General features: G+C 46.2%; 2 protein-coding genes across 4 annotated transcripts in view; both read right to left on the reverse strand.

Moving 5' to 3' along the window:
- Nucleotides 1–254: 254 nt before the first annotated feature.
- Nucleotides 255–15,986, reverse strand: MFAP2 (microfibril associated protein 2). Its single transcript, XM_075189685.1, has 10 exons — nt 15,523–15,986; nt 13,075–13,214; nt 4,703–4,762; nt 3,987–4,043; nt 3,824–3,850; nt 2,973–3,128; nt 2,417–2,455; nt 2,156–2,243; nt 1,520–1,593; nt 255–1,067 (listed from the first exon to the last, which is right to left on the reverse strand). The coding sequence occupies exons 1-10, from the start codon at nt 15,633–15,635 to the stop codon at nt 964–966; spliced, it is 858 nt and encodes a 285-aa protein (XP_075045786.1). The 5' UTR covers nt 15,636–15,986; the 3' UTR covers nt 255–963.
- Nucleotides 15,987–24,793: 8,807 nt separating this feature from the next.
- ATP13A2 (ATPase cation transporting 13A2) overlaps nt 24,794–27,601 on the reverse strand; it is a 44,490-nt gene continuing 41,682 nt past the window's right edge. For all 3 annotated transcript variants that reach the window (XM_075190440.1, XM_075190442.1, XM_075190441.1), the window contains exon 29: nt 24,794–27,043. In XM_075190440.1, the coding sequence (XP_075046541.1) occupies nt 26,882–27,043 (162 nt within the window). In that variant the 3' untranslated portion in view covers nt 24,794–26,881. The remainder of the gene's footprint in view (nt 27,044–27,601) is intronic.

Genomic DNA, 27,601 nt, shown 5'->3' on the forward strand with positions numbered 1-27,601 from the left:
CCTTATTGTTCTATCTGGTTCTATAATGTAACCAGTGATCCGGGAATGTGTCTTGTAGAAATATCTTCTCATTCACTCAACAACTTTTGCAGTTTACGATGGATCACCTCGGTGTCCACATCCAAACTTATGTGTCCTGTACAAACCAATAGTCACACAGAGACCGGCCCCCCAGCTCTCTACCCCACTTTCAGGTCTCTGGCCTTTACGGCGCGGTCACCGAATCACACACTGGCGCCCTCTACAGCACAGGGTAAAATTCTGCACTTTATTCATCTTTTGTACAAAACAAATTACAAAAAGAAAGTCAAATAAACAACATCCCATAATGTGAAGCGGGTCAGGAGTCAGGAGAGTTATAACGTGGAGACAGGAACGAGAATTGAGCGATAGAGGCCAGAAAGATGAGGGGGGGGGGGGTGGAGGCCGGAGGAATGACGGAGGTGGAGGCTGGTGTGATGGAGACAGAGTAGACGGATGACAGGATTCAGGAGGAGGATCGCTAGGTAGGAAGAGTGATACAGTACACGATGAATAGACCTGGAGCTCGGGCCCCCAGGACATGAAAACAGCCATGGCTGCCGCTACCTTGTCACCCACATTCGTACACAATGACCGGCTGCAGATCCTCCGTTCACAGCAGGCGACTGGCTGCAACATAAAAGGAGCCCCGGGCCCCTCAGCTGCCGGAGAGATCGGTCCCAAGCAGAGCAGGGACCAAATGACGATTGTAGGAGGATATGGCAGAGCAGTGCAGTGTGCTGGCTATCGTATCTCAGACAGTGGACAGAAAGGCTAACAGTCCACAGTACCCCAACAGTGTCACGCATACAGTACAAAACAGTAAGAAAAAGGGAATATAATACTATCACCTCCCACCCCCTCCAGTAATCACACTGACTGCGAGTGAGGGTTCAAGGCAGCTTCTGGTGGCGGCCTCCTCGCTGGCGGCGCGGTCTTACTCTAGCAGCCTCCACAGCTCTTGCTGCACTGCGCCCCCACAGAATGACACATCCCAGTGGACGCCACGACCCCGCAGCGGGGGTACTTGTCCCGGCAGAGGTCAGCTGGGGGCAAGAAGGGTCAGATTATAGTAACACAAGTGTCCACATTATAAACAATATAAATGGTATTATAGGACAGTCACAGACCATATGATGCCTCTGATATACATGTCTACACCTGCTATAAAACACAAGTCCACAAAAAGTAAGTTACAGAACTGTGTGGGAGTTACACAGATCATGAGACATGTGGGTCACGTGTGAGATGTACATAGATCATAGGACATATAAGTATAAGATATAGAATATATAATATGTATGGCATACGTTGAGCAGAATACAGAGCGGGTACATAGATATACAGGGTGTTTGCTGGTGTTACATGCATTATAGAGCTTGTGCAACATAGATAATAGGACACGTGTTTCAATACGCGTTACACGTATTACAGGACGTGTCACACATTACAGAACGTGTTACACGTTACAGAACGTGTTACATACATGACTTCTCACCTCTCAGGAGCTCCTCATGCGCACATACTATACGCACACAGATTTCTTTGTTTATCACATACATGCGCCGCAGACTGAAAGACACAAAGATACCGCTCAGAGTTCGGGGATAACAAAACACAGTCAAACAATTTGGTAAAAGTGAAAGTTTCACTGTCGATTAGATGTAGAATTAATTACGTGACACAGGCTACAAATATTTTCAATGCTCTCACGACTGGTTAGAGGGAAACGTTTCACTTCAATGGGCAGCACGGTGGCTCAGTGGTTAGCACTTCTGTCTCACTGCACTGGGGTCATGAGTTCAATTCCTGAGTTCAATGGCCTTATCTGTGAGGAGTTTGTATGTTCTCCCTGTGTTTGCGTGGGTTTCCTCCGGGTGCTCTGGTTTCCTCCCACGCTCCAAAAAACATACTGGTAGGTTAATTGGCTGCTATTAAGTGTGTGTGTGTGTTAGGGAATGTAAACTGTAAGCCCCAATGGGACAGGGACTAATGTGAGTGAGTTCTCTGTACAGAGCTGCGGGATTAGTGGCGCTATATAAAATAGATGATGATGATGATGATGATGAAGACTAAATGAGGAAGATTTGCCCTAGTGGCCAACGAGTGCCACCTGAGTGACAGCGCCACCTACCTGTAGAGGCAGATCCCTTGCAGACACTGCTTGCAGGGTTTATGCACAGAGTACAGACGGGTACATGGATACTGCTCCTCGCGGCAATCTGTATGGGAACACAGGTATACACAGCACTGTACAACACGGATCTCATCACTATCATCATACAACCGACTATCAGTCATTGTACAATATCTCATTACACAATCACGTCACATGAACACCACAGAAATATATACGTCACAACCTAGCTATAATTACTAGTAGTTTGATACGTACCTAGTGGTCCTGGTTCTGTGGGTTCAGTTTGATAAGTATCTGAAAAAGGAGAAATATCAGGTTAATAGAACGCAAATATACACAAATATACACAGCATCAGGAACCTTTTGTTTGAGCGGAAACATTAAGTAAAAAATTATTCCCGGTAATAAGTCCCCATACAGGCTCTGCACCAATATACAATTACATACAAATATTGAATTATTGTCAATATTATTCCAATGCTCAATGTTTTCGAAATACATTGTTTCAGAACATGGAATGTTTCCAGAATACATTGTATCAGAACATGGAATGTTTCCAGAATACATTGTATCAGTACATGGAATGTTTCCAGAATACATTGTATCAGAACATGGAATGTTTCCGAAATACACTGTATCAGAACATGGAATGTTTCAGGAATACACTGTATCAGAACATGGAATGTTTCCGGAATACATTGTATCAGAACATGGAATGTTTCAGGAATACATTGTATCAGAACATGGAATGTTTCCGGAATACACTGTATCGGAACATGGAATGTTTCCTGCCCGTCTGGTAGAATCTCACCAAAGGTCGGCACGGGGATAATCTCCTGTTGGGTCTGTTGCTGCTGTTGAGGGACGTACTGGAACTCGTCCAATGACTGGTGAGTCTCCGGCTGAGTCAGGACGTGGAACCCCGTCTGGATCTGCTGATTTGGCTGCTGCGGCCCCAGAGATGGATCTGCAAGGAATCCGAATATTCAGAGCTGTTAGATACACCATGTAGAGATGTATCTGAACAATTATACGGTAAGTTAGATGTCCAGGGGGTCTCTATACTGACACAGAACAGGTAAGTGGCTCCGTGGAGTCCTAAGTCCGCACAGTATCACTCACATCAGACCCCCCCTTATACAGCCACCATACTGCAGAAGGAACATAATGATTTTCTCTCACCCGATCTGGTTAATCTGATCTCTACCTCTACAATGTAGAAACAGACATCAATACTTCTCATGTGACATAGAAAGATCTCCATGGGAAGAAACAATCCTTTGTGGCTATAAAAGATGATTTAAAGTGCAGCTCTGTACAAATAACCCAGAAAACGATACTTTATTCTTATCCTTTATTTGTATAGTTTCAACAAATTAAGCAGCGCAGTACAGAATGTTTATACATTCACATCAGTCCCTTCCCCATAGGAGCTTACGCTCTAATTTCCCTACAATACACACAGACTAATTTAGGGAGAAGCCCCTTACCCAACAGTAGGTATCTGGCAGTGTATAAATAGGATAGAAATGGATCCGTAGATTTTAGGACGAGCAGGAAAGAGGTGCTAGTGGGGGGCACTTAGTGTCATGGGGGTGACAAGTTGACGTAGGTGCCCCTCTGAGACCCGTCACCCAATAATGTCATCATGATTGGCCTTACCTTCATAATCATAGTAATATGGAGATTCTGTAAGAAAGAAAACAGAGAGATCAGATCATCACCATCGTGGCTGCTGCAGGCGCTGACAGATCTCGTTCTTTGTTCAAGAGATTACATGAAACCTCTGTGCAGTGCGGAGCTCTCAGTGTATCCTATATCTCACCTGTAGGGATATCGTATTGTGACGCAGGTTCATACGGCTGCTGCTGGGCCAAGATACCTACAAATACAGAGAAGGTGTCACAGATCGTATATACGACACCGGGATTCACCATTACAGACAGTGGTTCTGTGCCAGACGGCTGCGTTGTCTCCAGGATGCGTCTGTCAGGCTCACATACGTTACAGTAACAGAGGTAACTTCCAAGGAGGTAAGTAGAGTCTTGTACACAACCCAGAGCAATTATATGGTGCCAAGAACTACTGCACCATCCAGGGGCAGGAAGAGGGATGTGAGGAGGGAGATGGATGAGAGTGTAAGAGCCGTACTGAGAGGACGGAGGTCCAGATGTAAGGAGCAGTTAGAAGCAGAAAGAGGTTTCAGGTGTGGGAGAGATAGATGCAGCTATATAGGTGCCCTCATCAGAGGTAAGGAGCAGCCAGAAAGAGAGAACTCTATGTGCTGGAGAGAGAGAGACGGCGTTTCCAAGGTAAGGAGCAGTCGGAGAGAGAGGCTTGAGGTACGAGAGAGCAGTGGGAATGGATAGTGCATGAAGGAGGCAGTTCTGGGATGAGATGTAGAAAGATGCAGATTTAATGTTTTAGGAGAACCTTGTATGTGATACAGTGATAGGAGTGGAGGAACATACAGACGGCTGCAGCCGGTACATCCTGGAGAAAGGGAGATGATCTTAGCATCACTGTGATTACAGCACTTACCGTGGACACAGAGGAGGAGGAAACACGCGGATCGCATGGTTACAGAGATCTGGGCAGTTCCTACAACACACAAACATCACATTAATCACTGACAACCATTGCTCATCATCTATACATTTATTTTTTTGTTGACTTTGGGAACAGAATCCTCCAGTACATCCAGTTATAATGACCCACTGCAGAGTGGAAAATAAGCATTTTATTTGGCACAAAATTTCTGCCACATACACACAATAATCTACAATATGAACATGAATATAATGACCATGAACTATCCAGGGGCCGTTAGATGTCTTTTACCATCACAGGGTCCTCTGGGTACACGGACAGCCCGTCCGAGCCTGAATACACATTATACACTTGTATATAATAATAATATATCGCTATAAAACACTTCAATACAATTTCATTTGTCCTGTGCTGATAATTTGGGGACTAATGTAATTAATTTATACACAAACATTTTATTGTGTTAATTTTATTTTAGATCCCCAAGGCGGCTCGTCTAGATTCACTATGGAGACCCCTCACCAAGCACCCTCAGGTGAGAAGAGTCATTCTCTGAGGCTTCAGCGGAGGGGGCGGAAGAAAGGTGACCCTCGCTCACCCCTCGGAGACGCGCAGCGCGCTGTGTATGCTCAGCAAGAGACTGGGCCAAAGATTTAGCCCAGGCTGGTTCTGCCAGATCAGTGGCACCATCTGCAGGCATGCGCGGCAGTCAGCCATCAGCCTCGCACGCTGCGCAGAAGGCGTCTGCTCCTGACTATCCGCCATTTGGAAGAATGTTTTGAAGAAGTAAAAAGCTTCACTAATGCCATTCCTCCAGCCCAGCCCGGACCCCGCCTATTGCCTCAGTCCTTAGACCCCGGCCTGTATCTGACCATCGTTCCCTTCCGCCTCCTTCTCCTTTTCCGTGCTGTAGTAATTCATAAACCTGCACTAGGCTGAGTGTAAGTCCTGGGGGCATCTGAGTACCTGTGAGGGCAACCAGGGCCATCTTAACATTATGGGCCCCCGGGCAAAGCAGTGCAACGGGGCCCCTACATATATAGATATAGATATATAGAGATAGAGATAGATAGATGTACTTGCTCAGTGACCCTTGAAGGTTTTTTTTGCAGATTTTTTTCTTTTGCAGGATTATTTATTCCAATTAATAGCCCTGCCTATGGGGCCCCCGGGCACCTGCCCATCGTGCCCAATGGAAAAGATGGCCCTGAGGGCAACAAGCTCTACGGGAAAGGCGGCTGCTATAGGTGGAGACCTCCAGTCCTAGTTCTGCAAGGTTATCATATAGCCATAACAGGGAGACCATATAAGATGTAGCCTATAAGAGTGACAGGTTACTGTGGCCTTATCTAAACCACGTCCAGCTCGTACTCATTAGCATAATAAGGAATTGTGATATAACGTTATAGAATATGGATGACAGAAAAGAATAATCATAAGACGAGTTACGATGAATCTTCATTCCGCTTATGTTACACAATATCCCCCATTGTTTGACCAAATTATAAGCTGGTTGATTTGTCCTCTAATTGTTCCCTAATTCCACGAGCAGAGTCCAGGAGATTCTCTTTGAAGTGCCGAGAACCTGGGAAATTTGCCCAAAGGGCAGAGGAGGTAAAATCAGAGCGAATCAGTGCGCTTGGCTGCTCTACCAACCTCTCACAGCGACAGACTGAGCGCACTGTATATACTGACCCGTACTGATACATAGTGTCTGTACCGCTATATACTGACCCGTACCAATACATAGTGTCTGTACCGCTATATACTGACCCGTACCGATACATAGTGTCTGTACCGCTATATACTGACCCGTACTGATACATAGTGTCTGTACCGCTATATACAGACCTACGCCGATACATAGTGTCTGTACCGCTATATACTGACCCGTACTGATACATAATGTCTGTACCGCTATATACTGACCCATACCAATACATAGTGTCTGTACCGCTATATACTGACCCGTACCGATACATAGTGTCTATACCGCTATATACTGACCCTTACCAATACATAGTGTCTGTACCGCTATATACAGACCTACGCCGATACATAGTGTCTGCACCGCTATATACTGACCCGTACCAATACATAGTGTCTGTACCGCTATATACTGACCTACGCCGATACATAGTGTCTGTACTGCTATATACTGACCCGTACCAATACATAGTGTCTGTACCGCTATATACCGACCTGCATTGTCTTCATGTACGTCATACACTCTGTAACACTGAATACCAATCATGTAATATAGAAATGTAACTTACAGATGAATTTGGACAATATTCCTACTATCCCAGAGGTCACAGTTAGTTTCTTACATGAAGCAACTTCTATCTTAGATTTCCCGTCCTCTATAGCGCCCCATTAACGGTACTGACCACCACCGACAGGGACGTACCCAGCGCTGAACAGAGAATGTAACGAGAGATCGGGAAGTATTACTTAGTGAGGAATTTAACATGCCCAAAGGAGCTTACAATCTACGAGTCTGACGTCTTACAAAGACATTTCAGCAGTTGGTAGACATAACAATCATCAGACAGGAATGTGGCCGTTTGGGTTGTTTTAAGGGAAGTTGAGAGAGAGCTGGATATGAGCCAATCCTAGTCCACAGCCCCCGTCCTCTGAGTACAGAAAATATACAGACACCCCCCAGTGTAGATCCAATTACATTCACTGTAGCAGAGACCAGAAACCAGCATCCCCCCCTCACTGTACACATGAGCTTCAATGAAAGTTACTATGTCATTATTATTATTATTATCCTTTATATAGCGGCAACATAGTACGCAGCGCTGTACACAGAATGTATTACTGAGAATTAAACATGTCACATGTACATTACTGTATGTCCGGTCTTATTATTTTTGGAATAAAATAAGTGTTATTTAAGACCCAGAAAAATTAGAAGCCGCCTTGTTTCTAGGGGGTCTATTCGCTAAGCTGCGTTGAGCCAAAAATCTGGAACAAAACAACTGAGAGAGCGGAGATGGGGGCTCTTCTTCCAATTTATTATCAGGGGATTATCAACCTGTCTAACGCTGGTCACTGCAGTCCCTACAGACTTCTATGAATGTAATCTCCTGTCTGCGATGTATCCAATTTAACAAGTGGTGAAAAGTTGTTTTTTCACGCTCTCCACCACGAGCAGTTTCGGTGGTGAAAAGTTTCTCTTCTCCACCAGTGCACACACAGTAAGTCCGCTCGGGTCAGATCCTCCGGCGTTCGGCTGACGGCGAAGGAGGTTTATTATGTTAGTTTAGGAGATGAATGGGGAAGGGGGGGGGGGGGTTTGTTTGGTCTCGTCAATGAGCCCAGCTTCATACCAGCGACAGAACATTTGCGCTGCGGTATTCAGAAATGCAAAATGATACTTCCTGTCGCCAATGGTAAATAGACACGTAAATATGTCTATGCGGCTACTTGTCTGCGAAGCGTATTTATAGGTTCACGGACACTTCCTGATGCTCAGAACAACTCCCTGGAAAACCAACCTATACCGGGATTCGGCGGATGTCCCGGAAACTGCGAGTGGTGGAGAGAGTCCAACAACTAACAGGATCACTGCGCTATCTACACTCTGCATCTGAAATACCGCTCAATTTACAGTCGTTTGTGGCTAGAATTATTCCTGAGAGTGAGGGGACATCCGTCGGTCTATTACAAGTTTGGATATTATCTATAGGTGGAAATGTGTTGTCCTGCAGAAGTGTAAAATCTCATAAAAGTATTGTATGAGACATGACTTCTGGGACCTCAGGGGTGGGGGGGGGCAGGTAAGTTATTTGCTGGGACTAAATAAATCTGTGCGTCATCCTGCAAATTACTAAACACCCCATTATCTCACTGAAATAATCCCACAAGATGAAATCTGAGTTTTACATGTTAGCACAAAAATCTCTCGTAATAATCAAATCCCTACTCCGTAAGCAGCGCCCCCTCCATCCGCCAAACTCCTCCCGTCAGACTTTGGACAGTTTTACACCCCCGCAGACGCCCACAAAGCCGCGTGCTTCCTCGTAAAAACTGGGTACATTTGCGCAATTGTAGTCGCCGTGGTGCATTTTTACTGCAGATTTGTACTTTTGCAAATCGCCTTATTGCACCAGAGAATCAGCACCAGAGGGCTCCACTAAACTGCTAAAATTAGGTGCAGGTTGAAAACTGTGTTTTAAAATGGTAAAATCGCCACCACTATCCACACTCACACCTCAGTCACAGCCTAGTAAATCCATAGGCTGAATATTGGTCCATCCCTGGAAATTGCTGATCCCACTGGGTGTAGGCGTTGGGTTCACTTTAAGAGTATATAATTTGGCTTTTAGTATGTTTAAACCCTTTTTAGGAGACACGATTGTGCTCGTCTGATCCGTCTGTCTCCTAGAATCCACGTCCACGCGACGTGAACTGTACAACAGAACCAGCTCGTACAGACAACTGGTCTGAGCAGGACCCAGAAATTGGCGGTGAAGACGCAGGAAACCGCTGACCCCACAGAAACCGCGGACGACGTTACACCACGTGGCAAAGTAACTCTCTAGGAACAGCCGACAATTCCATCAGTGCAAACATCAATCCCCAGCTGTGAAAACAATCTGGACCAGTCACATGACCGGTCCCGTCCCAAAATCCCACAATACCTCCCCCCAGTGCAGATCACAACGCCCCCCATCCCCAGGTCCCTGTTTTCCTTCCAGGTTGTGCTTCTTGTAGAACTAGGTCTCGTTGTCTCGCTCACAGGATTATGTGCTGCAGCGTTTTGTGGCGTTTGCAGCTGGATCTAGAATATTGGACGCTTCACTTAGTGCTTAATTACTGTGAGAGGGGAGAGAGCCCATAACGAGAACAGGGAGGGGGTAAGAAACAGCCCTGAATCATTGGATAGAGTCTGGTGACCATTGTCTGATCCTGTCCAGTATATACCTAGTATATGTCACATTGTATCAATCAGTTCAGTCCCTGTAAATCGCAAGCTTCATTCTTCTATACATGGGGTACAGACTTGGAATAACGTTATAATCTACAGTAGGGGGGTATTAGGGACACGTGACTGAATATGGCCTCACAAACAAGTACGTAGTGACGCAGGACCACACAAAGTAGGATAGGGCAATTAAAGGGTAAAATGTACCTGGGGCATTACAACCCCCAACATACTACCACCACTACCTGGGGCACTACCACCACTACCTGGGGCACTACCACCCCCAACGCACTACCACCACTACCTGGGGCACTATCACCCCCCAACATACTACCACCACTACCTGGGGCACTACCACCACTACCTGGGGCACTATCACCCCCCAACATACTACCACCACTACCTGGGGCCCTACCACCCCCAACATACTACCACCACTACCTGGGGCACTACCACCACTACCTGGGGCACTATCACCCCCAACATACTACCACCACTACCTGGGGCACTACCACCCCCAACGCACTACCACCACTACCTGGGGCACTATCACCCCCCAACATACTACCACCACTACCTGGGGCCCTACCACCCCCAACATACTACCACCACTACCTGGGGCACTACCACCCCCAACGCACTACCACCACTACCTGGGGCACTATCACCCCCCAACATACTACCACCACTACCTGGGGCACTATCACCCCCAACGCACTACCACCACTACCTGGGGCACTATCACCCCCCAACATACTACCACCACTACCTGGGGCACTACCACCCCCAACGCACTACCACCACTACCTGGGGCACTATCACCCCCCAACATACTACCACCACTACCTGGGGCACTACCACCCCCAACGCACTACCACCACTACCTGGGGCACTATCACCCCCCAACATACTACCACCACTACCTGGGGCACTATCACCCCCCAACATACTACCACCACTACCTGGGGCACTATCACCCCCAACATACTACCACCACTACCTGGGGCACTACCACCCCCAACACACTACAACCCTAACCTGGGGCACTACAACCCCCAAAGCACTACCACCCCTACCTGGGGCACTTCCACCCCCAAGGTACTACCACCCCTACCTGGGGCACTACCACCCTAACTTGGGGCACTACCACCCCCAACGCACTACCACCCCTACCTGGGGCACTACCACCCCCAACACACTACCACCATTACCTGGGGCACTACCACCCCCAAAGCACTACCACCCCTACCTGGGGCACTTCCACCCCCAAGGTACTACCACCCTTACCTGGGGCACTACCACCACTACCTGGGGCACTTCCACCCCCAAGGTACTACCACCCTGACCTGGGGCACTACCACCCCCAACGCACTACCACCCCTACCTGGGGCACTACCACCACCAACACACTACCACCCTTACCTGGGGCACTACCACCCCCAAGGTACTACCACCCTAACCTGGGGCACTACCACCCCCAATGAACTACCACTCCTACCTGGGGCACTTCCACCCCCAACGCACTACCACCCTAACCTGGGGCACTACCACCCCCAACACACTACCACCCCCAACGAACTACCACTCCTACCTGGGGCACTTCCACCCCCAAAGTACTACCACCACTACCTGAGGCACTACCACCACTACCTGGGGCCCTATAGCATTAGAGATGCATATTACACATATGCTGAGCTGGGAGAACGCTTATAAAAAGCACTTTTAAAATCTGTGTATTCCTGATTCCTTCCATCCAGGGCAGGTTTGTTATTATAGTAATCTGTGCAATTCTTCACTCTAATCAATCCCTGCTGAACGTTTCCCAAGTGTCCATGAGTCATATGATGGGAAACAGTTTAAAAGGTTTTAAACAAGAAGAGAAACCCAACACAAAGGGAGCGGAGACCACAGTGTGACTGACATACAACGTGGAGAGGTCCGTACGACTGGGGCCGACCTCGCTGCAGGTATCAATCTACTAGTAAGTAGTGACGACTTACACAATAGTGTGATTATTACAATGTATTCCCTATAGGCAGACTGTAATACACATATTACAGGAAGCCCCTAGAGTCTGGGTGACAGCCCCCCCCCCCCCCCCCCAGCTGTTATAAAGGAATAGAGGTGTCATCACAGGACATGTACATCTAGAGGTGCTGGGAATCCTGTCCCTGTGATAACCATATGGTCAGCTGTCTGAGTCACTCCATAAAGCCAGTTTGTCACCCAGTTAGATCCTCGGTTCCCAGGATAAAGGTGATCTGTGATAGTAATCAGCCCGCAGAGCAGCCCGCACACACTCCTCATGAAATAAAGAATTCCTTTGTTCTGTCTGAAATGTTCATACTGTATGAAAACATCTGGGAATCATCATCATCCCCCCCCCCACCCACTCCTCCACAACCATCCAAAAACAGGACAATCCCCCCCCCCCCCAGCCCAGGGGCCACTCCCATCCCCCACCCCCTGGTTCACTTTTATATATTTCCAGCTGTGAGAGTGGGGGGAAAACGAGACAGCAAGTTTGTGATTCTCATCCTGGTCAGCAGCCAAAAGCAAACACTTTAATTATAATCAACTTACTGGTACTAAGGAGCTGAAGGGGGGGCAAATATATGGAGCCCCCTCCGTCTGTCCCCACCTCAGCCAGGTCTGTGGCCAAGCTGTACAGACACAGAGCCCGGCGCTCAGGGGCCACAGCAGGAGGAGGCTGCATTGTCTGGGGTCCTACAATAGGTACAGACTTACCCCCAAGGTATAATCTCTATAGAACAGAGGAATGATTACATAGTACACATACCCCATGAATATATACACCTACTGGATCAGTGAGAAGCCTCTACCAAAACACACATGTGTCATATATGTGATGTTAGGACAGAGATTAACCCCGCGTCACCTAGGCGTAATATACAATATATATTTAAAGGCACAGTTCTAATATCACAATGAAAATGAACGAATGTTACAATGATGCTTCCGTCACCCACAACACAACTTGTTACATTGTATCCTGGGTGCCGGCTACATTATAAATAAAGATGTGATAGTCATTTGGGATAACTAGTGCTCTATGTTATATCTAGACAGCTGTGATAAATACATGTAATATTAAGTACAGATAACCATGGATTTTTCTATTCCTATTTTGCACATGGAGAGGATGCAGATACATTTATAATGAATATAATATAACTATAAGATTATGAGGGGAGATTATCATTGTATCGAGTTTGATATTTGTCACAAACTGTTAATGTAACTTTTTACAAGTTGTGTTTAATATTTCAATTTCTCTCTCCAATGACTGAGAACTTATCCCATGAAAGATAAATGAATGTACCCCATAGCCCCCCACCCCCGGCACCCCCCATGTCAAATTAATGGGGCTGAGGACCCTGTGTAAGGATGTGGGGGGGTCTCTTACCCGCACGCAGAGTGTGTGATGCAGGGTCCTGGCTGTCTCTCTGGCTGAGTCTTGCAGTCTCTCTGGCTGTGTCTTGCAGTCTCTCTGAGGCTCTCACAAGGGGACAGATCCCTACATCCAGCCGGCTGCTCATCTGGGTCCTAGAGAAACAGGATGCAGCAATCAGACAACTCACAGCCCCTCTCTGTGTAGACCCGGGGTTAACCCTTCAGCTCCTGCAGTGTAAGGAAATAAGATATTATATTATTATATACTGCCTCTCCACCTGTGCACTGAATACACCATACTCCACTACCTCATTCCCCATTATCCAGAGTCATCTACCCCAACTGCCCCAAGTGTTCATGATTAGCCCCTGGAGATCCCTATTGTTGTAAGTAAATGCACAGCCCCCTCTAGTTCTCCCTGAATATGTTATATAATACAAAATCTACTCAAGTCATCTACTGCACTTACTGACACGCTAGACGGGAAGTCACTGCACTTACCGACACGCTAGACGGGAAGTCCCTGCACTTACCGACACGTTAGACGGGAAGTCCCTGCACTTACCGACACGTTAGACGGGAAGTCCCTGCACTTACCGACACGCTAGACGGGAAGTCACTGCACTTACCGACATGCTAGACGGGAAGTCACTGCACTTACCGACATGCTAGACGGGAAGTCACTGCACTTACCGACACGCTAGACGGGAAGTCACTGCACTTACCGACACGCTAGACGGGAAGTCACTGCACTTACCGACACGCTAGACGGGAAGTCCCTGCACTTACTGACACGCTAGACGGGAAGTCCCTGCACTTACTGACACGCTAGACGGGAAGTCACTGCACTTACTGACACGCTAGACAGGAAGTCACTGCACTTACCGACACGCTAGACGGGAAGTCGACCATGACACAAATTCCAACATGAAACAATTGGAATTTATGTGATTTTTTTATATATATAATATTTTTAATTCTACTGAATTTCTGGTAGTTTCTGTCAATGATCCTTTGCGGTGTTACGTGTCTACATACGTGTAATGGCTCCATGACACCGGACACACAGCAATGTCACCCCCCCCCCCCCAGTAATAAGTACATTGTTATCTTCACACCGCATTACTTCCTCGCCCACGTCACCCCACGGGGTGAATGAGCTCTGCAGAGATAGAACAGAGGATAAACATGTCAGCTCTGCGCTTTGTCCAGAGAGCAGAATATTGGACAGAAGTTTAGTGATTACATAAAGGACACAACACACGCGTGTGATCTGTGTACATAGTACCGTAAACACGGAGCCCAGATGGGGCACTCTCAGGGGGGCCCTAAATACTAAGGAGAGGACCCCGGTTTTGTTTGGGTTTAACTCATGGAATGTCCTATGTGGATGGAAGTTATTCACATGCATCTATTACGCAGCTAACACATGAGATCAGTCAGGATATATTCTGGTCACATATAGCTGCATGTAAACCAACGTCATGCTCTATACCGGAGATAGCATCAAGCGGCTCCCCGAGCCGTCCCCTGTGGCCCTCGGAGCCTTCTGCTTTATTGTCAGGTGTGTGTGTTATAGCGTGTAACACGTGTGTAAAATGTCTGCCGATATGTTATTACAGATATGTGTCTCTTTCTCTGATTAAACAAATTGGTTTATCTCATTACTGAGATTACTGGTGATCTGCGGCCCTTGTGAAGGATCCCGTCTCTAGCGTCACATCCAGTGCCCTGTACTCCCAGTATAACTAGCTGGAGTAAGGTTATTATCAGCGACACTAGAGGCCGGAGGTCACAGACAGCTCTCAAAGCCACTAAACGGCCAAATACTCTAAAAAAACAGTTACAGCTAGTGATCATCATCATCATCACCACCATTTATATAGCGTCAGTGATTCCGCAGCGCTGAACAGAGAACGAGAGAGAGAACGAGAGCGAGGGCGAGAGATTAATTTTTGTTAGCAGCCAATTAACCTATCAGTATGTTTTTGGAGTGTGGGAGGAAAAGGGAGCACCCGGAGGTAACCCACGCAAACACAGGGAAAACATACAAACTCCACACAGATAAGGCCATGGTCGGGAATTGAACTCATGACCCCAGCGTTGTGAGGCAGAAGTGCTAACCACTGAGCCACCGTGCTGACGTGCTCATCCGTAACACTGTAATCTGTACGCAGCAGAATGACGGGACGAGGTATAAACGTCTGCACCAAGGAGGAAAACTTTAAGTGTTCTTTAACATCTCGGCCACAGACTCCCAACACTGCCCCCTTGTGGCCAAATGATCATGAAACATAACAGAATATTCACCTCAGAAAACAACATTGCTTGAACACAGCATCTATCAGAAACGAGAGCAGCCTAATATGAATCCTCCAGAAGAATAGAATGTACATATTTACTATAATAACCACCACGTGCTGTAATGTTTGTACAGGTGGACTCGGAGGTAGATACTCACAAGTTAAACATCCAGCAATGAGATATTCTGTGAACATGAGGAGACGAGTTCTGCAGGTCCGGGCAGGAACTCTGACAATCGCCCATCACTAATAAGACCGCTCCGAGCACCATCTGGGTGAAGGCCGCCCGGCCGTTTCCACATCACATGTAGAGACAAATAACGTGTCAGTTATTAGTTACATCAGGTTCTGCTGAACATACAGTGACTGACACACACCAAACGGACAGAAACTGGTTATCAGATACTAGAGAGTAAGAGACAGTGATAAGGGAGGAGGATAGGCATAGGTCACTAGCAGAACGTAGAGCACGGATGGGCAGGTGGTCCTAGGCCCTATATGACCCCTGAGCCTTCCGCTATGGCCCCCAGCTTCATGGTCATATTTTTCCTATACCGTGTAACACGTATATAAAATGCTGCTGATGTTATTACAGATACGGGTCCACTTCTTTCATTAAATGTGTTGCTTTAACTTCCCGGGCCACATGGTGTGTGGCCCTTCTGACAGTTAGAGGGCCACACACCATGTGGCCCGGGAAGTGTTTCGGGTTGCCCATGACTGATGAAGGTGTTCGAGAGATAAGACACTTGTTAGATTGTCAGTTCTTTTTGTGTTTCTTGTGTAACTGTGTAAAGCTGGGTGCACACTGCCGTTTTTTCAACCAATTATCGGCCCAATCACACAATAAATTGTTAGGTCTGATAACGCATTAGTGTGTACGCTTCCACCATCATGTTTTAAACGCACAAAAGCTCATCGTATCATTTGATTTTATTAACAAACTAAAAATCACGATCAACTATGGAACGATGTTGGGCAAATATGGCAGTGTGTACACACTCACCACCAGCAGTGTAGGCAGATATCTGTACAGTGTACATAGTCAGTATCTTTACAGCAAAATGGTTATGAGAGATGAAGATCACAGATCTGAAGGTAAATCATGTAGGTGTGTACACAGGAATCGGCATTATCATCGGGACTTTCAGTCGTTGGTGAAATAATTACAGAAATCACATCTGCAGTAATTGTCTGTAGCATGTACCCAGCTTTATATTGACCTGTACCGAGCTGTGGGAGATGCTGGCACTTACTTATAATCCTGTAAAAATATAAATAAAAGGTAATTCCTTAGGTCCAAGAACAATCCGCCAGGCAAGTGATTACCCCGTGTGGGGCAGATTATCCTTTCTCCTGGGATCAGATGAGTAGGAAGTCTATGATTTTGGTGACTGATAATCTGACATCAGCGTTAATGTGACTATCACGTCCTGGCGGCAGGGGGAGCCGGGTGCGCACGCGCAGCATTGTGAAAACCTGTGGCTTGAGTGGACAAGCCTTCCACTAGTCTGTCAGCTAATTAATCTGTGTAAATTAATCATGCAGGGGGCTGTGTGTGATTCAGAGCTAGGCTCTGATTGGTGACCACCAGTATTTAAGGCAATGAGGTCTGCAGCCTCACTGCCGGTTATAGCTTCTGTTGCCAGTCTGCTGACTTGCTCTGTGCCTTGTTCCTGCCTGTTGGACTTTCTGCTGATTTCCTGTGTATGACCCTTTGCCTGGATTTGGACTTTGCTTGTGTATCTCGTGACCCTGACCTCTGGCCTGTTTACCGATCTTCCTGTCTGCTCGTGACCCTTGACCTAGGCTTGTTAATTGGAATTGCTACCTGCTGCCTGCCCTTGACCTCTGCTTGGACTTCACTCCGCTTGCCTGGGTTCTCCCCAGCCGGTACACACTTCACGACCCTCTGTCAGTCTGCAGCCCAGCCTGTCCCCACCATCAGGGGCTCCAGTGAACACCCGACTGGCAGAGTAGACTCCAGGTTGTGTTGTGCCAGCTGGAGGGGTTTCTAACATTATAAATCGGCCTTACACGTATCGGAGACGAGGTTGGAATGGATGGAAGCGGAACTACACCGTCTCCGGCGCAAGCCCTAGCGGGCCATGTTGAGTCCTTGTACCAAATGATCCAGGGATTGTCTGAGCGTTTGTCCGTTCAAGAAGAAGCTGCAAAATCCTCACAATCCACTCCAGGTTCCACCTGTGAACCTAAAATGAACTTGCCGGATCGGTTCTCCGGAAATAGATCCCTGTTCCGGAATTTCAGGGAGAGCTGCAAGCTCTATTTTTGGTTGAGACCCTGCTCCTCCGGTTCAGAGCAGCAAAGAGTCGGGGTTATCAATTCCCTCCTACAGGGTGACCCCCAGTCCTGGGCCTTTTCCTTGCTGCAGACCAGTCCTGCCATGCAGTCAGTAGACACTTTCTTCGAGGCATTAGGTCTACTATATGATGAATGGCCTCTGCTGAAGCTCATCTACGGGCCTTGAAACAAGGCAGCAGTCGACAGAGAAATACTGTGCTGAATTCCGTAGATGGTCACCTGACAGTGGATGGAATGACCCTGCCTTACGCAGTCAGTTTCGTCTAGGCCTGTCGGAAGAGATCAAAGATTCCTTGGTGCAATACCCGACTCCTACCTCATTGGAGGATCTGATGCACCTCGCCATTAAAATCGACAGAAGAATCAAGTAACGAAAGTCTGAGAAGGAGGCATCTTCTCTTCCATCTGCCTTGATTCCTGTTCCCGCGGATGGTGAGCAGCCTATGCAGTTAGGAGCGTATCGTTTCTCCCCTGAGGAAAGAGACAGGAGATGATCACAAGGCCTATGTCTCTATTGTGGCACTAAGGCCCACTTCTCCCGTTCCTGCCCTAATAAGCCGGGAAAAGAGCATGCCTAGGGAATGAGGGGAAAGTTCACCTAGGTCTGCAAATTGTTTCCCCAAAAAATGCTGTATTGATCCCTGCGCAGCTCACGTTCAGTGCTGGTTCTGTGGACCTGTCGGCCTTCATTGACAGTGGAGCTGCAGGCAACTTCCTCGACATCGGGGTTGCCCGCTCTGCTGGAATTCCGATGGTAAAACTCAAATCTGCCATTACTGTATGTGGCTTAGATGGAAGTCCATTGCCTGGTGGCAAGATTACCTGGGAGACCCCGCTACTACAGTTGAACATCGGAGCTCTCCATTCAGAGTCCATAACATTCCTTTCTTATCGACTGTCCGTCGGTTCCCTTGATCCTGGGCCACCCTTGGCTTTCCCGTCATAACCCTGTCGTGGATTGGGTAAAAGGAGAAATTGTCCAGTGGAGCTCCTATTGTACACAGTCTTGCTTGTCACTCCCACTGCGTGTGATTCAGTCTATTCCGGAACAGCTTCCCTCACAGTATCATGAGTTCTGGGATGTGTTCTCCAAGAAGGCTGCTGATACTTTACCACCACACCGTGACTTCAACTGTGCCATCAAGCTTATTCCTGGTTCCAAGCTTGTACTCTCTCTCTGGTCCAGAGACCAAATCCATGCAGGAACACATTGATGAAAACCTGGAGAAAGGCTTCATCAGGCCATCTAAATCTCGGGATGCTTCTTTGTATCCAAAAAGGACGGAGGACTAAGACCTTGTATTGACTACCGGGGTTTGAATCTCATCACAATCAAGAACACCCATCTCCTTCCTCTCATCTCAGTATTATTTGATCAATTAAGAGGTGCTACAGTCTTCACCAAAATCGACCTTCGTGGAGCGTATAACCTCATCCGTATCAAAGAAGGAGATGAGTGGAAGACGGCATTCAATACGCACTCTGGCCACTACAAGTATCTGGTCATGCCGTTTGGTCTTAGCAATGCACCTGCCGTATTCCAGGACTTGATTAATGAGGTGCTACGTGAGTTCCTTGGACATTTCGTTGTCTATTTGGACGACATTCTCATATATTCTAAGTCGTTATCAGTACATCGGAGTCATGTCAGACAAGTCCTACAAAAATTGCGAGAACACCATCTCTATGCTAAAATTAAAAAATGCGAATTTGAGGTTCAGAAAGTATCCTTTCTAGGTTATATAAATCTCCTCAGAAGAATTCTCCATGGACTCAACCAAGGTCCAAGCAAACCTCAAGGCGGTCCAGAGATTTCTGGGATTCGCCAATTATTACAGAAGATTTATTGGCGGCTTTGCTGATATCGTGGTTCCTATCGTCACCTTGACCCGCAAGGGAAGCGATCCAGCTAATTGGTCACCCCAGGCAATAACTGCATTTGAAACCCTGAAGAAAGCCTTTGTGTCTGCTCAGGTCCTTAGACATCCGGATCCTAAGGTACCGTTTATTCTTGAAGTTGATGCCTCTGACGTCGGTGCTGGTGCAATCTTGTCACAGAAAGATTTCCATACTCACCGGTTACATCCATGTGCCTTTTTTTCCCGTCAGTTCTCTTCAGCGGAAACCAACTATGATGTGGGAAACAGAGAGCTGTTGGCAATCAAATGGGCCTTTGAGTAATGGCGACATTGGTTAGAAGGCGCTGCACACCAGATCTCTGTTATAACTGATCATAAGAATCTGCAGTATATACAGTCGGCCAAACGACTGAACCCCCGGCCGGCTCGTTGGTCGCTGTTTTTCACACGTTTTAACTTTGTAATCACCTACCATCCAGGTTCTAAAAATGTCCGGGCAGACACTCTGTCCAGAAGCTTCCTGGCACACCATGCTCCGGTTACTAGTCCAGAGCCTATTGTTCCTTTGTCTATGATTCATGCTGGGTTAACCCAAGACCTGAGCTGTACCTTACAAAGGTTTCAGAGATTAGCTCCTGATAATAATCCAGTAGGATGCTTGTTTGTCCCAGTTCATCTAAGAAAGGCAGTCCTTGCTGAAGCACACAATAATCGGACTGCTGGACATCCTGGAGTTTTCAAAACATTAGAAATCCTTTCCCGCACTGTATGGTGGCCATCTTTGTCTGCTGACGTCAAGAGTCATGTCCTCTCTTGTGAGGTTTGTTCCAGGAACAAAATTCCCAGGACTCGCCCGGTAGATCAGTTGGTTCCATTGGCCATTCCTGCAAAACCTTGGACACATTTGTCCATGGACTTTATTGTTGATTTACCACCCTCTGCGGGACACAATACTATTTGGGTCGTGGTAGACCGCTTTAGCAAAATGGCACATTTCATTCCACTAACCAGACTCCCTACCGCTCGAGATCTGACCACTCTCTTCATCCAACATATTTTCCGTCTCACAGGACTTCCTTCTGATATCGTTTCTGATCGTGGTTCACAATTCATAGCACAATTCTGGAAATCCTTCTGTACACTTCTCGGAATCAAGATCAGTCTGTCATCCGCATACCACCCTCAGTCTAACGGGCAAGCTGAAAGGGTTAACCAGTCCCTTGAACAGTTCCTCCGATGTTATTCCTCAGAATTCCATGACAACTGGTCCTCTTTGCTGCCCTGGGCAGAGTTTGCCTACAATAACTCATCTCACTCATCTACTCAAACTTCCCCGTTCTACTGTAACTTCGGTTTCCATCCCAGGTCTAATTCTCTATAATCTCTCAAATCTGCTGGTATCCCGGAGATTCGTTCCACAGCTGCTGATCTGAAGGTAATTTGGAAGAAAGTTCAGTCCTCCTTAAAAAGGTCCTCATTGTCTGCTAAAAAATTTCGGGTCGCCACCGTACCACCTGCTCATTCACCGTGGGCTAGAAAGTGTGGCTTTCAACTCGAAATGTTAGGCTCAGACAGCCTTGTAAGAAGCTGGGGCCTAAATTTATTGGTCCGTTCATGATTACCAAGCAGATTAATCCGGTAGCCTTCAGATTGAAGATTGCTGGCTCACTAAGGATCCCCAACACGTTACATTGTTCGCTATTTAAGCCAGTATTATATCCGAATCAATCCCAGCCTACAGGTTTTTCTGTAAGAAATAGGAACATACCACAAAAATTTGTGGTCCAGAAGATTCTCGACTCTAAAAGAGTGCAGGGTCAGGTGCACTTCCTAGTACAGTGGAAGAATCGTGGGCTAGAGGAGCGGTCCTGGGTCCCGCGAAGACGTCTGTACGCTCAAAAACATTTGAAGGAATTTTTTACGGAGATTCCCTAAGAAACCTGGGTGTCAGGGTTTCTTATCCTCAAGGGGGGGGGGTACTGTCACGAGCCGCCGTGGCTCGCTTACTGTGTCTTCTGGCGTCCCGGCCATCACCTTGACGACCGGGACGTCACTTCCGGATCCTGGCTGACCATTGCCAAGGCAACGGTCGGAAGCTTCATGTTCTGCGCTGCGTCCCGGCGGCAGGGGGAGCCGGGTGCGCACGCGCAGCATTTTGAAAACCTGTGGCTTGAGTGGACAAGCCTTCCACTAGTCTGTCAGCTAATTAATCTGTGTAAATTAATCATGCAGGGGGCTGTGAGTTATTCAGAGCTAGGCTCTGATTGGTGACCACCAGTATTTAAGGCAGTGAGTCCTGCAGCCTCACTGCCGGTTATAGCTTCTGTTGCCAGTCTGCTGACCTGCTCTGTGTCTTGTTCCTGCCTGTTGGACTTCCTGCTGATTTTCCGTGTATGACCCTTTGCCTGGATTTGGACTTTGCTTGTGTATCTCGTGACCCTGATCTCTGGCCTGATTACCGATCATCCTGTCTGCTCGTGACCCTTGACCTCGGCTTGTTAATTTTGAATTGCTACCTGCTGCCGGCCCTTGACCTCTGCTTGGACTTCACTCCGCTTGCCTGGGTTCTCCCCAGCCGGTACACACTTCACGACCCTCTGTCAGTCTGCAGCCCAGCCTGTCCCCACCATCAGGGGCTCCAGTGAACACCTGACTGACAGAGTAGACTCCGGGTTGTGTTGTGCCGGCTGGAGGGGTTCCTAACAGTGACACAATGTGTTGGATGTGATGATACAACGGAGCACAGAACCCTCTATAAAGGGTCTGGATGATCTATGAAGAGTCCACGAGTGTCAGCCTTGCAGCCAAGCCTGTGGGTGATCTCCCTGGAATCTACACACCCAGAGAGCACGTGTCCATCTCATGTTACATACATGTTTTAACAAGTCTGCCGTCTACTAGACAGTCTCTAAATGAAGCTGAAATAATGCCAGTGTCCCTGCTTTTAGGGGTATTAATGGTGTATCCCGGTGTCCAGTAATTCACCAATGAGGTGACGATGTGACAGACACAGATCGCGCTATGAGGATATACTCTTAGAATATGAAATTATTCAATGAATTATCAACTAAAACATTTACAAAACAGCAACAAACAAAACAGGACAAGGAGCGAAAATACACAAACTAATTGTAAGTGGATCTGTCAAAATATATTTTAATATTTTAACTCCATAGCAAATAATCTTGGAAAGTAGGAATAGTTTTAAGACAAATTTTGGCACCCAGAGAGTGTTACCACTGGTGACATCGTGACACCGCCCTGCAGAAAATGGGACGACATGGGAGGGGGATTAGACAGATTCAGCCAACATATAAGTACTGTAAAGAGAGAGGTTACTGTGGAACTAAGACAGCAACAAAAAGGGGATTAGAGCGTTGGGTCCACCAAAGCCGGTATCTCGAGAGCAGTTATTACTGGAAGTTTAGGTAACCCGTGGCTCTCAGCTGTTATAGAACCACAAGTCCCAGCATGTCCTGCCAGCCAGAGGGTGGCCTCACAGGGGGGAGGGGGATTTAGCAGCTGAGGTCACTGCCAGACACAGACTTTGTGGCGTTTCTGGAGTTTACGGCGATCAGGTGATGGGAAAAGTCTCGCTCACTCTTTCCTCTCACATACCTGAGTGACATCATTCATCTCCCAGAAGCCTCTGCGTGTGCTCCAGGGCAAGATGACTGCAGCCTGCGCTCCTTAGTACAAGCAAAGGACGGGGTCTACAAATGGGGGAGAGATGGCAGAAAACTGAAAAACAACTTTATCTTCTGTTTGCAAATAATTGTTGCATTTTAAAAATCTCTCAAGTGGGAAGAGGAGACACCCCAAAGACTAAACACGGGTTTCAGATATTTTATTGAGTGGCCGGATACCTTTAATATCAGAAATTAATTCCTCTGTTTAAAGTCACCTCTAAAGGTGATGGGCCAATGTGCTCCGAAGCTGGGGGACCTAGCGAAGACACTGTGCATTTCGGATCCAAATCCATCGAGTACTATACAGAAATATCAGCTGTGGCCTTAGCGTAGACCTGGTTTATGGACAATGTTTCCTCTACAACGCTCGTGGGGGGGCCTGGATCTAATCCCCCTTCCCTGGGGGCTCAGCCGATTCTCCTCTCCAAGTTCAGAGGTGTCCTGGGACACAACGCATCTGGTTGTTTTTTTTTTTTTTTTTTTTTACTCCGCTCCGATTCTCGAATTCCTCAGTCTTATCTACCGGGCTCTCGTCCCAAATCTCTTGACTCTGAGCAGCCGGGGCCCGGGCTATCGCTCTCCTGTAATTACTTGTTCCATCTCTCCATCTTTATAGGACTCGGTCACAAATCTTCTATCTTCCTCAATGGGGATATTTCTTACACAATCCGCATCTTAACCTACGTTGCTTTTCTTATAATCTGCACTGATTCACGTGCATCACACAACAACATTATATATCACATACATACTATATGCGATCACATTCTAGTATATTAATATAGATCTAATTCATATAGGCATATGACCATCAATTACAGATTTTTACCATTTTTAAAAAGCATTTAGCAAGCCTAGGTGGGATTATACAAATATACAGCATAGAATTCCCTTTGTCCACCAAAAACGCTTAAGATTAGATTGCAAGTTCAGCTGGCTAGCACCCTTCGCCTGTGTACAAATTCTGTGTACAATACTGGGTACATTTTTAAAATAATCAAATGAAAAAGGATTATATGAGGATATTTCACTTTAAAATTAGGATTTACTTTATAAATGCATGATCACATTAAGTAACTGCATTAATGAAATACCTGGCGTTTTACAATATACAAATTAAATCCATGTATCCTCTTTCTATATAACATGGCTGCACATTCCACTTCTAGTTCTGTTACAGTTATTTGCAGCCTCTGTTCACGGCTGTAATTGTCTGCTGAGACAGAGGAAATCTGCAATAAAATGTAACACAAGAAGCAACGCCGCCTTGTGGAAAAAATTATGTACTGCAGAATTATGAGGCACTAGTGTATGTGTTTAATACAAGAAATTGCTGTACACAATCTACAGCCTCCCCGAGACCATCTGACACATGTTATTGACAGTAATAATGTGTTGTATTTATAAGAAGGACAAGAGTCACCTTTGGAAAGTTATTGTAAAGCAATTACAGCCAATTCTGTACATTATTACATACTAATATGTGTATATTACTGAATTAAACCACATTCACACATTATCAGATTCAAAACATCTTAATACAACATACAGGAAAATACAAGGTAAAAAATACAATTTTATTGAGTGACGATTACACAGTCGTCCATTCTTTGGCATTTCAACCTCCAACACCCAACTATACATCACTTCATATATTATATTCCCTAATAATCTAGTGTGTGTTCTGCACTATTTTGCTCTGCATGAAAAGGTCTCCAAGGACATGGACAATAAACTAGAAGGCTCTATGTCACGACGCACAAAGTGAGAACGGTCATTATTCTAGGACCAGATGTGGGGCCAGGTTTACTAAACAGCGTTACCCACCATAAAACTGCATTGACAATATTAGAGATTTCTATGTAACAGCGCCAGTCATTTGCATCCTTATAGATGGTAATTACAGAGCATCCACTAACCCACATTCTTCATTACTGGGGCTAATAGAACATCCTGGGATCACAATACCTAAAACAGGATGCATTGTAGAGAAACTCAGAAGTATATAAATAACATTTCCTAGCCACCATATCACCCAAATGCTCAATGCTGGTTCCCACAGTCCTGACCAACATCTACTGTATTGTTAAAATAGGGCAGCCAGGACAATGGATTAGTATATCATTGTATATATACCATATTTCTTCAATTCTAAGATGCACTCCCCCCCCCCCCCCAATACAAACATCGCTAAAACAGGCTGCATCTTAGAATCGCGGGTGCGTCTTTAGCGTTTTATTTTATTCCTAGTGTGGTCTTACAATCGATGGTGTCTTAGATGAAGTACAGTATTTAGCAAAACATAAAATTATATATAAATAACATACATTTTTTTCCCCATTTAATGTGCGTCTGAACATGGTGAGCTCTAGAGTGGGTTAATGGAATCGTTTTTAATTGTTAAACATTTCACAGTACTGACTCCACTTTCTAACAGTGTCCTGGTCACCTTTATTTTTATACTACCAGAAAAGCTTCTTAATCTGTCTCCTGCTCTTTATTTCGCATTTTATTAGGGAGGACATACGAGCAGGAACAGAAGAAACAACAAGCATGATATATATGCATCTATTATTGAACCAGTGATGTACATTAATGGGGAGAGGTGCACCTAGACCTGGAGGGGGTCATATAATGATCCTGTTTATATAATATCACAGCACCACCTAGTGGCCGTAAGTGATTATTACAGGAAAGAACATTGTGTGAAAATATTTTCTTTTTAGGGGGGAGAAAGTCAAGATTGTAAATTTACAAACTCACTAAAAGGTGCAAAGTTTGTCCAGAATTAACTGGAAACATGTTACAAACACGAATATAAAGCATTAAAATATAAAGAAGAAAAATCAGACCCACATTTCACGGTCTGACATAATACGGCTGTTTCAAGCACAGATATCTGGGTGGGAATATTCAAGACATGAACTATCGAGATAAAAGATATCGTATTGTTTTACAAATTAGACATCCCCTAAATTTGTTGTATGAAACACTGGACAGGTTTATAGGACAACTGTGACTACAGTCTGCTCCTCCTTACGCCCATTGCTCCTATTTTGTAAGTTAGATAAAGTATTTCTAACCGAGACCTATGTACAGTCTTCTGCCCAGTTCAGGACCTGTTCTACCAGTCTGTCTCTCGTCAGACACTGTGTTCAGAGACTCCAGTTTGTACAGAAAACCATGGGAGCTATAAAACAAAATACAATGTTAATTAAAAATAACACACAAAACAAACACAATAAGTGTGATGAGATTGTACAGGAGTATTTGGTTATTAAGTCACCCGGAATCCGAGCTGGATGAGATCATTCATCTACAGAGGACGTAAGACTATAACGTGTATCTATGGGACGCAGACGGCAAACAACACAGAACATTTACATGGAAAGGACTATTTCATGTTGTTAAACAGTGTTACATTGTGTATCACAGACCGTCTTCCTGACATCAGTAAAGGCTGTGTCTGGGGCACACCAGGAAACAGAGTGTTTGGAACAGAGATCTCCTGGATGAGACTAATCCTCACAGTCGTTCTGTTTTATTGCCGGGATTAGTTGACTGTAACATTGTCCGTGTTTCTGTAACATCCCGGATTCAGCAGCCCAATTAAAAGTCACATAAAAAAGGCTCCGCGTGTCCTGCTACCTGGAATGCTTGACCCGGCTGGGGTACAGAGTCTGGTTTATGGGAGGCCAGGCCGGCTGCCCCTGTAGGTATTGTTCTAGTCTCTTGTACGCTTTCTTGGATTCTCTTTTCTTCCGCAGTTTCCGGAAGCAGTTTAAAACTCCGTGGTCCAGGGCGGTCTGTAAGAGAGCGGGGGGAAGAGTGTCAGAAGTGGATACAGTTCAGGGGTAGGTTTCTATACACCCAGGGATGGGGATGAAGAACTTGCTGATGGAGCAATATTGGCGTCACATGAATTAGTGACATTTACCGCTGCAGCGACTGGAGATACAGGTCCGAGACCCAGGATACACACAGAAATCATTAACATTCTTAATCGCTCAATTATTATATAGTGCATAGAATTTTACACACAATGTCATGTTTTCCTGACACACAGGAAGACAAAGGAGCAGACACTGGGATTCAAACTCGAGTCTCAAGCTCTCTCTCGCTCTCAACGTCATGGGGCCGGTACACTTACCCACTGAGCCACTGCTTCATATTCTGCTATTACAGCAGATTGAAACAAGAGAACCTGTATGGCCCCGACATGAGCCTCAAGCACTAGAACGTGTCTGAACGGGGAGGGTCTGCAATAAGTCAATGCCCCCCCCCTTACTGTCAACACATCTGTATCTCCGGCAGCCTGACAGACAAGCTGCACAGAATAACACAAACATCTGGCGCCACAGACT

Source organism: Mixophyes fleayi, chromosome 11 (genome assembly GCF_038048845.1).
Source record: "Mixophyes fleayi isolate aMixFle1 chromosome 11, aMixFle1.hap1, whole genome shotgun sequence".
NCBI classification, from domain to species: Eukaryota; Metazoa; Chordata; class Amphibia; order Anura; family Limnodynastidae; genus Mixophyes; species Mixophyes fleayi.

Bases quoted from the DNA above. Each gene is read 5' to 3' on its own strand.
- MFAP2 (XM_075189685.1), bottom strand. From the start codon at position 15,635: ATGGTGCTCGGAGCGGTCTTATTAGTGATGGGCGATTGTCAGAGTTCC. The intron at 13,215-15,522 runs GTGAGTATCTAC...CTGTTTCTCTAG, and splicing joins CATTGCTGGATGTTTAACTT to GACCCAGATGAGCAGCCGGC. The intron at 2,456-2,972 runs GTGAGATTCTAC...CTCCTTTTTCAG, and splicing joins TATCCCCGTGCCGACCTTTG to ATACTTATCAAACTGAACCC.